Source organism: Poeciliopsis prolifica, unplaced genomic scaffold, assembly GCF_027474105.1.
Source record: "Poeciliopsis prolifica strain line A6 unplaced genomic scaffold, Auburn_PproV2 SCAFFOLD002, whole genome shotgun sequence".
NCBI lineage: Eukaryota > Metazoa > Chordata > Actinopteri > Cyprinodontiformes > Poeciliidae > Poeciliopsis > Poeciliopsis prolifica.
The window spans coordinates 9,039,270-9,050,190 of NW_026562377.1; the positions used below are offsets into that span (position 1 = coordinate 9,039,270).

A 10,921-nucleotide genomic window follows, 5' to 3' on the forward strand; every position below is an offset into this window, starting at 1 on the left:
ATTAATCAAATAAATTAGTTCAAAATTAGATGATAATTTCCCTAATAGATTACTGATTTAACATTTGGAAACATTCAGATAAATAAGTGTAGGTTCAGACATTCAGACAACTTTATTCAAAGTCTGTTATTAATCATTTTTTGAGACTCGTGAGCATATTTGATTTTCACTCCAAGGTCGCAATAATATATATTCTTTATATTCTATTTCAGCGTTTGATTGAAACAACTGCTTTGGCCGACGACCCTCCATCCATTGAACAGCAGCTCATTAACCACCAGAGGTTTCATGCGTCCCTGCAGGGGGCGCCTGAGATGATCCGAGCCCGCGAAGACCTGGTGAGTTCTGTTTTCTCATTCAGTCACTTAGATGGGGCTCAGATAAAAAGGGATTTTGTTATTATTAATGATGTTGTTGTAATAACCTGTGTAGTTGCTATACAATTCTATGCACACACTCAGAATATTTACTTTTTAATTTCTATTTGTTGGAAAAATCTTTTGAGAGGTGAGGATTTTATGTTTTTGTTTTATTTTGATAGGTTATGTTAATGAAGCTTAACTGATTTATTGTCATCTCTTAGAAAAAGAGTCGAGACAAAGCCAGCCAGCATGCCCTGGAGCAGGAGTGGGAGAATTTACAGGTGAAAGAATCTCAAACCTTATTAGCTATTATGCATGATTTTTATTATTTTTTTTAATTATGTTGCATTTTTTTATATACTTACTCTCTTCTTCTGTCTTAGAAAATGTCAAATTTGTGGACTGAGCAGCTGCAAGAGCTGATCCAAATACTTCACCAGATAACCAATGAGATCATTTGGGTGAACGGTAAAGAGGAAGAGGAACTGATGTTTGATTGGGGGGACAAAAATATAGAACAGTACATCCCCAAGAAACAGGAGAGCTACTCGGTTAGTGAAACCATCAACAGCAATATTTTTGTTTCTGTGCTAAAGAACCTCAAATTACGAGATTAACATTCTTGGCAAATTCTATGAGCCTAAAGAGCTCCTGATGTTTTTTATGAGTTTAATTTGCTCTTCGTAAGGAAGAAATCATCTCCAGCAGATTAGATTTTGTCATCACTCATTTTTCACTTAAGCAACAACCACAAAGCTTTCCTCTGAACTGCATCTTGGTGTTTTTCAGTGTGATTTATGGTTTCAAAACTTCTCCTTATGTAACAGAAACTGATGAGTGCCTTGGAGGTGAAAGAGAAGGACCTGCATAAACTTAAGGCGAAAGTGAAAACGCTACTGAAAGACAACCACCCAGGATCTGACAAGATTGAGGTTTGGAAACAGTGACCCTCTTATAGAAATCACCAAATGACTTTTTTTTCTCATGAGTTTTTTTGTTGTTGTTTTTACATTGATGCAATTTTTAATATGCTGTCTTTACGATTTTTTTTTTGTCAGGCTTACATGGACACTTTGCAAACTCAGTGGAGCTGGCTTCTTCAAATAACAAAATGCATTGATACACATCTGAAGGAGAATGCAGCATACAGCCAGGTAACAGACATACCTTGACTAACAATCAACTGCATCTTTGCAATATCAGGTCTTCACAGTCCAAAAGTTAACAGTTTTGTTCAATACTTTCATCTATAATCAGTGTTCATTAAATGGCATAAATAGAAAATAGAAAATCTTGTAAACAAGTTCAACTACTGCAATTAAAATTTCAGTATCTAAAGGCTAGAAGATTATGAATGAAGTTTTAAAACATTTTTTAAAGAATTTTAAAGTCAATAGGACTCCACATACCTTGGAAATAAATGCCTTAGCTTCCACCTATCTAATTGTGGCGTGTGATAACGGAAGCTAAGAAAAGTGAAGTCATTTTGAAACTGGTGACTGTAGCTGAATTGGATATTATGAAATGTTGGCCTCAACATCACCAACTTCACACTTGGCTCCTTGATGGCTCAGGGGTGACAATGGCATACTCCACTATTTGCTTTATCACAGATTGTGCTTTCCTGATTCTTATCCAGTATCATGTTTTTTTAAAAGTTCTTCAGAGAGGCTAATGACACATACAAGAATTTGCAAAAGGAACATGAGACAATCCGAAAGGAGTACATTTGTGACAAGAACACCCCGCTGGAAGACCTTCAGAAGCTCCTGAAAGGCCTGGAGGTACATTTATTTTCTATTGTGAATGAAGCTATATTTAAAGTCGCATTGTTGTGCAATTCAATTTAGAGGATTCGTAGTCTTCAAGAAGGAGCTCAGAGAACTCACAATTGTGAAAGGAAAATGCAACTCTGTTTTTTCATTCTATTTTTGATTCATAATTACTTATTCATTACAGAGGGAGAAGGAAAACATTTTGGACAACAAGCGGCAGGTGAAACACTTGACTGTCAAGTCAAAAAGTATTGTGAGGTTGAAACCCCGAAACCCAGAGGAGAGGAACAGCCCTGGCATCATCGTGAAGGCTCTGACTGACTTCAGAGAAGACCAGGTCAATTTCATGATGCTTGATTTGATAGTATACAAGGGTAACAAATAAAAACCAGGGAGTTTCATGTCAGGACTTGAAGTGACATTTGTGTTTTATTTGTTTATTTTGCAGAAAAAAAGAAACATATTTCTTATTTCACCATAAAATATATTTTTTTGTTCATTCCTACAGAAAGCTATCCTTAAAGACAATGAGGCCATCCTGAAAGACAACAGTCAGCGCAGTAAATGGCTGGTAACCGGTCCAGGAGGGATTGACATGTTGATTCCCTCTGTGTGCCTGATTGTACCACCTCCTAATCCACTGAGCATCAGCGTTGCCAAAAAGTAAGAAACAGAAATGGTGTGCTCTTTTATAATATTTTTAGACTTTGAAAGAAATGTTCAACGTGTTTGCTTTCGTTCCTATGTTACATAAAGGAACGAGCAGTATTTTGATTCCATCATGTCCATCTGGAATCAGCTGTTCATCAACATTAAGAGTCTCATCTCCTGGCACTACTGTCTCAGAGAAATCAATTACGTCAACTCCCTCACCATCTCTATGGTAAGGAATATAAGAATATTGAACAATAAAATATGAAGACATCTTCATTCTCTAATATGACATAATTTAAGGTATTAAATTAAATGTAAAGAAATACATTAAATAGAACTTATATTCTTTAGGTTTATGTGCTGATATAACCATGTTTTAGTGTTAAATGAGCATCTCAACAAATTTGTGCTTACAGTTTCAGTTTTGTGTTACTCATATGTCATTCAAAATACAAGTTGTTATAAACAATAGAGTCAAAAGCCAAATGACCTTGTCTCGTAAAAACAGTGGGAGGGTTAAGAAATTGGACGATTTTTGTCCCTACTTCATTTGGATCTAATTGAAGTTTGCGCACCACAGTGTTTTAAAAGTTGAAAGTTAGTATGGTTTTGGAGGTTATAAAATATGAAACTTTTACAATTAAGTTTAGTCGCAACACATGTCTAAATTACCCATCATCCCCGGTGTTTGTTGTTTAGTTGTCCGAGATGCGTCCTGAGGAGTACCGTCAAATCATGAAGAAGCTGGAGGCCTTCTATGAGGAGTTCAAAATCAGCAGCCATGGCTCAGAGGTTTTTGTTGATGAAGACAAGAAGAGCATTGAGAACCAGTTTACTGTGGCCCAGGCCCACTATGACAAGCTAGTGGTAAAGCTGCCCACATATAGTGAGTATCGTAAAAATTGTGTTGTGGAGTCTATTCAATATTGTATTTCTAATGGCAAGAAGACTAAATGACTTTAACTTTGACCAGGCATAATATCTTAAAATGTTCAGATAAATTTTCTTTTTATTCCAAAAGGAAAAACAAATAAATGTTACATTTCCCCACAGCTGGACATCAAGAACAAATCGAAGTACAGCAAATAACCGAACAACAAGTTCAGCCACAGCTGATATTTATACAACAACAACCCCAACAACATCAACTAGTACTACTTCAACAACAGGAACAGCAGCGACAGCAACAAGTACTTCTACTACAACAGCAGCAAGAAAAACAACAGCAACTTCTTCTACTACAACAGCAGCAGCAAGAAAAACAGCAACAACTACTACTACAACAGCAGCAGCAAGAAAAACAGCAACAACTACTACTACAACAACGGGAGCAAGAAAAACAGCAACAACTACTACTACAACAGCAGCAGCAAGAAAAACAGCAACAACTACTACTACAACAACAGCAACAAGCTGCAGCAGAGGAGGAGGCCAGAAGGCAGGAAGAAGAAAGACGTCAAGCAGAGCTTAAAAGGCAGGAGCATGTGATCAAGAAAGATGTGGTGAAAGTAACAAAAACGGAGCAAAGAAGAAAAGTTTCCTCCTCCTCCTCCTTCTCCTCGGCATCTCGTCTTTTGTCTGAGCTGCATGGCCTCAGACTGAGGATGGACACTACTGAGGGATCACTCAGTCAGTATGTTCATATTTGCTTTGGAGAAGATGGGGCTAAAGACTGTAGTCTGAAGATCATTCAGCTAGAGGTAAATACAAATATACAGACATAGGAATCTGGAAGCAGAAATATATATATACAAATGTAAAATAATTTGAGTTTCCTCATATGTCAAAATTTTTGCTTTTGTTTTAGTCAATACAGGACGATGTATCCTCAATGCGTGGAGAGTATACACATTTAAGAGAGCGTATCTTGAAGGAGATGGAAACCACTAATGATTTAGATAAAGCACAGTTCCTCCGCAATGAGATCGCAGTGATGAGCCAGAAACTGGGAAATCTGGAGAACAGCTCATCTGCTTATGTATTAAGGTACCCAACACAAATGCACCCCAAACATTTTACCAAAGCATATTAGGTGAGACACGAGGCCTTAAGATTCTTATAAAGGTTTTATAAATGAAACATTTATGTGTTATACAATCACACCAGCTTCTTTTTCATGCAGAATTTATGACATTATGTGCTATTCATAGCCTAAAACGTTTTTTAGGTTATTGATGGACTACTTTAACTGTTAACATTTATAAAAAGACATCTTGTAAAATTGTAAAAAGCGTTAAAAAAAACACAGGTTGGCCTCAGTTGGATAAAATATTTTGAACTTCGAAATATTAAAGAGCCAATAACTGACTTGAGTGTAATGAAAACAATAGATCAGGGCTCCAGGTACTTATACAATATTTTGACTTATAAATAGCTTGAAAATTATATTTAGAAAAACCATTTTCATACATTGATTTATTGGAAATCTTCTAAAGTGAATTGACAGCAGGGAGAATATTATACATAGGGTTCTGATTAAAATTGCACATTTACATTTGAAAAAGGATTTACATTTTTTTTTCACAGTCACTTCTGTCTCAGAGACATCTAGTTTGTCATGAATGACAACACGAAAAATAGTCACTGGCTTAACACACTAATATGGTTCAAATGGGGAGAAAATTATTTATCCAGGAATTTAGTGGGACACCTTAAACATTAGTTGGATTTATTAAATGTATGCTCAACAAATAATGTTTAAAGAAATAACATTTTGTGAGAATATCAACCCTTTTGTGTTAATATTTAATAAACTTAGTCAAATCTTAACACAGTTAGATCAAGAAAATATTTCTAATAAGTATTTTTGAAGTTTTCTAGTTATTCAAGATCAGGTATGTACTGAATCCATGTTTTCTGTTTACCAGAAGATGAAGATTGCAATTAACTATTTTATGGCTCTCTACCACTTTTTAGGTTGCGGGCTCTAAGGGACATGCTGGAGAGCGTAGCGCGAGCCGAAGACATTGTCAAAGTTCATGAAGCAAGACTGACAGAAAAAGAGACCACATCTCTGTCTCCTGCTGAAGTTGATGAATACATTGAGGCCCTGAAGGTATTCTTGGCAATGCTTTATATCCATAGACTTTTTTTTTGCTCTATCCAATAGTGTTTGTACTGTTTGGGGCGATGTTGGTGATGGTGGTAGCAGTTCATCCTGTAATCTTGGGCAAGACACTTCACACACATGGCCTGCTGGTTGTGGTCAGAGGAGTTGTCGTCTTGAGATTCCAGCATTCTCCTGCTGGAATCAGAGGCCTATGTTGATGTGCCTCTGGGCAAGGCACTTAACCCCAAATTGCCTACTGATCTGCATATCGGTGTATAAATGTGTGCACGTTTGTAAGTGCAAATGGGTGAATGTGATTCTAGTGTAAAGCGATTTGAGTGGTCAAAGTGACTGGAAAAGCGTCATATAAGTTCAGTCCATTTACCATTTTTTACCAGCCTCGACTGTCTGACTTAAGTCTTAAGTGTCTTTGTTTCAAGTTTGTTGTTAGAAATATTTCTTCAGCCAGTACTGCCCAGCAATAAGGCTGCAATTTTTGACTTGGCTTGTTATGTTGTCATGTAGAATATGAAAGCAGAGCTGATGCAGAAACAAGATGTTCTGACATCTATGGAGTCAGAGCTGTCTAAGGCGAGCCACTGGAACAGTCAGATGGGCGGCTCCTTCCACAGGTGTGACCTGATGTTGTCAAAGTTCACAGAGCAGGTGGGCTTGCTCTCCGACCGCTGGAGACGAATCCAGAAACAGATTGACACCAGGTAGAGCTTGTTTCCTTCAGTTTGTACAAAGTATACTTTTGATATATAAAAGATATATATATACACATGTTAACAGTTTTGTTTCATTTCATCTTTAATCAGGCTGCAGGATTTGCAGCTGTATCTGCCTCAATTGCAGCAATACAAGCAAGTCTACACTTCTTTCACTGAATGGATAGAGGCCACGCGTAGAAAACAGGACGCACTGCAGGCAACCAAGATAGAGAACGTTCAAGCAGTAAAAGACCACATTACCAACCAAAAGGTCTTCTGTTCATGCCTTTACTGCTTTGAATGGACATGTTTTTTTTTTTTTTTTTTTTTTGCAATAATGCGCCTATTTTCATCAGTGATATCTGTATTTTATTGGTCTTTCAAGGTCCTGAACACAGAAATTAAGGCAAAGCGTGAGACACTAGACAGTGTACTGAAAAACATACATACATGTGTGAATACTATCAAGGTAAGCAAGGCGCGTTTGCATCCTATCATGAAAGATGTCTGCTTTCTGGTCTTATGTATGAGTTTCTTGCAGGACTATGAAACAGACCTCGCCTCTTACACCTCTGGGTTGGAAACATTGCTCAATGTCCCCATCAAGAGGACAATGCTTCAGTCACCATCAATGGATCTTAATAAAGAGGTAGTTATTTATTCTCATAAGGTTTCACTTATGGAAAATAGAGATGTCACTTCTCTTTTTTTTTCTTTGATTCCAGGCAATACATCTTCAAACTCATTACACAGAGCTGCTTATTCTGTCAGGTGACTACTACAAATTCCTGGGACAGTTGGAAAAAAGCATGGAGGAGCTTAAGGTATTGTGGTCTTATTGTAGTTGTTGCTATTGCACAGAAATTATGAAAATATCAGCAAAAGTTCCTATTTAAATGTTTAATGTGCAATTCTTGCTTTGTCCTATTTTCAGATGCGAAACACCCAGATAAATATGCTTGGAGATCAACTTCACTCTCTGAGAGAAGAAATGGAAGCAAGCAATGCTAAAAACAAATCACTGGAAGAGGATGTTGCTCAATTCAAGCTCCAGCTGTCTCAATCGCAAGAGCAGTTGCTGTCAGTGGAAGCGATAAAGCAAAAAACTGTGATGCAGTGCAGTGCCACCAAGGACAGCTTAGATTCCACTCAGGGTGAGCTGGCTCAGCTCAAAAGTGAGGTCCAACGCCTCGAGTACAAACTTGATGATGAGAGAAGGAAGGCAAAGCTGGCTGAGGAGGGCTACGACAGGCAGAAGAACGACTGGGAGACTGTACTGAACCAGAGGCAGAAAGAGCTGGACATGGTCTGCAGGTCCAAGAAGGATGTGGAAGACAGATTAGCAAATAAGGAGTATGAGATTGAGCAGCTGCGCCAGAAGCTGGCTAATGAATCAACAAGGTTGATGGATCTTCAAAAAGAGATGTCAAAGGTAAGGAGCAATTTCAGTATGGAGATCAACAGCTTAAAGCTCAGCTATGAATCCCAGATCCAAATTAGTCGCACAGACATCCAGAGGCTTTCTGCCCAGAGGGATGAGAATACAACTGAACTGCAGATGCAATATGAAAGAATGGAGACAGAGAGAAGAAATCTGGAAGATGAACTCAGGAGGCTTAGAACTTTTATCAGTCAGACTGAAGAGCAGAAGAAGAAGGTAGAGGAGGAATTGTGTAATCAGCGTGCTATACTGATACAGGACGGGCAACAGAGGAGAGAGTTAGAAAGTCAAGTGGAGTTGCTAATCAGGCAGAGAGATGAAGAAAGGAATCAATATAGAGAGGAGTTGGCTGAAATCCTAAAGACCCTAGAGGAGAAGAGTGGCCAACTGGTTTATGTTACTCACAGTTTAGAGGAGGAGACTCGAAGGAGGAAGACATCAGAGGAGGGACATGTGGTTCTTGAGCAGTCTTTAGCTCAGCTACAAATGGAGTTGAACAGATTTTCAGAGGCTGCAACACAACTGAGGGAGTGCGAGGAGCAGCTTCTTCAGACACGCTTCCAACTGGAAAGAGAGAAAAAGGAGCGATGCAGGATGGACCAAAATATGAGCAGGTTGCAGGGACGCATCAAAGACCTGCAGGGTGTGAGAGATAGCCTTGAAGGTCAGGTGGAGAATCTGAGGAAAACACATCAAGAAGAGTTAGGCAAGAGAAGGCAGGTAGAAGCAGAATTAGAAAAGATGACTTTGACTATGACTGAGTACACAAACACCATCACTGTATTGCGCCAGAGCCAAGAACAGGCCAGCATATCTGAAACTAGAGGTGAAAAGGAGTGCATTCAGCTAAAAGAAAAACTTGAGAAAACCTTGAGCCTAAATCAGAGCTTCTTAGACCAAAATACTCAGCTATGTGCTGAGGTGAAGACCATAAAGCAGCAACTTCTGGAGGAACAGTCTCGAGCAAAGGAGGCAAGCCTGCAAAACGAGAGTCTTTACAAAACTATTGAGGAGAAGTGTAAGGCTCTCAGTGAGAACTCGGCTGAGCTAAAAAGACTTAAAGAGTTGATAGAAACACAGACCAAAGAAGAGCTGAGGATGAAAGAGGAGCTGAGGGCAGTACGGCAGGATAAAGAAGAACTCTTGAAATCCAAAAAGGGGATTGATGATGAACTCTCTTCACAAATTACTGCACTGGAACTACAGCTGCAAGCCAGTGAATGCAGCAATGCCGAACACCGCAACCTGGTGTCAGAACTGTCCTCTGAACGTGAGAAACTGAAGCTGGAGGCTGAGAAAATTCAAAAGCAGGTCGCAGAGGTACATGGAAGTTTGCCTCTTCATCGTGGATTAGCCTAATCTTTCCAAGATGAGAATAAGCAGATATTCCTTTGCAATATCTACTTAGCAAGCACTAAGTAGCCTTACCCTTTCCTTGCATGCAAAATCCATTAGTTCCCATCGGATGCAAACTGATTTGAACACATACTTCAGTGTGTGTTTAAATATCTTGCATGTAATTTATTTGCATGCAAACAATCTCCGCTGATATCGTCTGGTCAGTTTCCACATTTTGCAAACATGCATGCTTGTGATCTTCGATTCTGCTTTCTCAGAATGATCAATTATGTCACATTGACAATGCAATTATCTGCTTTGCTTCAGCTTTATTATTGTTGATCTTGTCATATGAGCTGAACTTCCTAAAATCTTTCCAAATCTGCAAATCAGCAATAACATGCATTTAAAATGTAAATGTTTAAACTATTTGAGACACATTGTCTTGAATGACACCAATCTACTAGTTTTATGTATCAATGCTGGTTTGCAAATTTACAGAGTAGCATAAAAAAATTCTATAGTTGAGGTTGCTTTATGTTGCAGATTCAATAGTGTTTCTTCCCCCATTCTCTTGAAAATAGTCAGTGTGGGAGTGAGTGATTTAAATTTGGTTTCTTATTTTAACAGATTGATTTGTAGTATTGGTTTTTCTGATTTGTCATCTTAGGAAGACAGCAAAAAATTACATAGAAGCATATAGAAGCACACATATATTTGCTTTTTATTTATTGCATAATTGTCGACTTTGACTTTTTTAAGTTCTAAATTGCAGCCACAAAAAAAAATATTTACAGTGAAAGCAAAAATGTACAATGTGATGTAAAATTGGTTACATTTATCTAAGGTACAACCAAAATTTCAGAGCACAAAGTATTGTGCTGTATTTTAAATTTAGGCCTACATATCTTCTCAACGTAGCTCTATAATATATAATAATAATACACCTCATTAAGACCTTTCAACAAAAGTTAAGTACCACTTTGAAATAAGATAAATATTCAGAAACAGTTATAGGTAAACATAATATTTAAGCTATGGACATTAATTTAAAGATAATTAAACCTTAGGCAGAAGATAAGTTACCTCAGGCACAAAAAAAGCCCACATTTAAAACTATCCATTTAAGAAGGATTTGAAAAATGAAAGTGACTTTGTAAATTTGATCTCCTCTCGAAAATTACTCCAATACAAATGTTGCCCTAACTAAAAAAAATGGATCCCCTCGTGTTCTAAACTAAAGTTGTGGTATGACCATTAGAACCTTCGCTGAAGAACAGAGGCTACAAATTTATGGTGTAAATATGTATGTATTACCATTCAAGTCTAAAGCCATTTTGAAAATACATCAATAAAAATTGCAACAATTACAATATAAGTGTACTGTTGATGAAGAGTGGGGGTAATGCGTTTAATTTATTTCATTTTGCTAAGAAATCTGGCGGTTGTTATAATATTGGTAATTAGTGTAAAACATTTTTAGTTTAGGGCTTTACATAGTACTGCAAGCTTTTTGGGATGTCACTGAACTCCAGTGTCCCACATGCTGAGAAGCCTTCAATAGCATTTTATTTTATTTTATAAAAAAA

At 37.6% G+C, this 10,921-nt stretch overlaps 1 protein-coding gene across 1 annotated transcript in view; it reads left to right on the forward strand.

Annotated features, from left to right (window-relative positions):
- Nucleotides 1-10,921, forward strand: part of LOC129368747 (desmoplakin-A-like) — a 29,792-nt gene that overhangs the window by 4,283 nt on the left and 14,588 nt on the right. Inside the window, exons 5-23 of the mRNA XM_055043852.1 lie at nucleotides 213-338; nucleotides 584-643; nucleotides 746-913; nucleotides 1,190-1,294; nucleotides 1,421-1,516; nucleotides 2,021-2,146; nucleotides 2,322-2,474; nucleotides 2,646-2,800; nucleotides 2,894-3,020; nucleotides 3,491-3,677; nucleotides 3,845-4,491; nucleotides 4,599-4,777; nucleotides 5,708-5,846; nucleotides 6,366-6,559; nucleotides 6,662-6,824; nucleotides 6,939-7,022; nucleotides 7,095-7,202; nucleotides 7,279-7,377; nucleotides 7,488-9,314. Coding sequence (XP_054899827.1) covers nucleotides 213-338; nucleotides 584-643; nucleotides 746-913; nucleotides 1,190-1,294; nucleotides 1,421-1,516; nucleotides 2,021-2,146; nucleotides 2,322-2,474; nucleotides 2,646-2,800; nucleotides 2,894-3,020; nucleotides 3,491-3,677; nucleotides 3,845-4,491; nucleotides 4,599-4,777; nucleotides 5,708-5,846; nucleotides 6,366-6,559; nucleotides 6,662-6,824; nucleotides 6,939-7,022; nucleotides 7,095-7,202; nucleotides 7,279-7,377; nucleotides 7,488-9,314 — 4,743 coding nt within the window. The remainder of the gene's footprint in view (nucleotides 1-212; nucleotides 339-583; nucleotides 644-745; nucleotides 914-1,189; nucleotides 1,295-1,420; nucleotides 1,517-2,020; nucleotides 2,147-2,321; nucleotides 2,475-2,645; nucleotides 2,801-2,893; nucleotides 3,021-3,490; nucleotides 3,678-3,844; nucleotides 4,492-4,598; nucleotides 4,778-5,707; nucleotides 5,847-6,365; nucleotides 6,560-6,661; nucleotides 6,825-6,938; nucleotides 7,023-7,094; nucleotides 7,203-7,278; nucleotides 7,378-7,487; nucleotides 9,315-10,921) is intronic.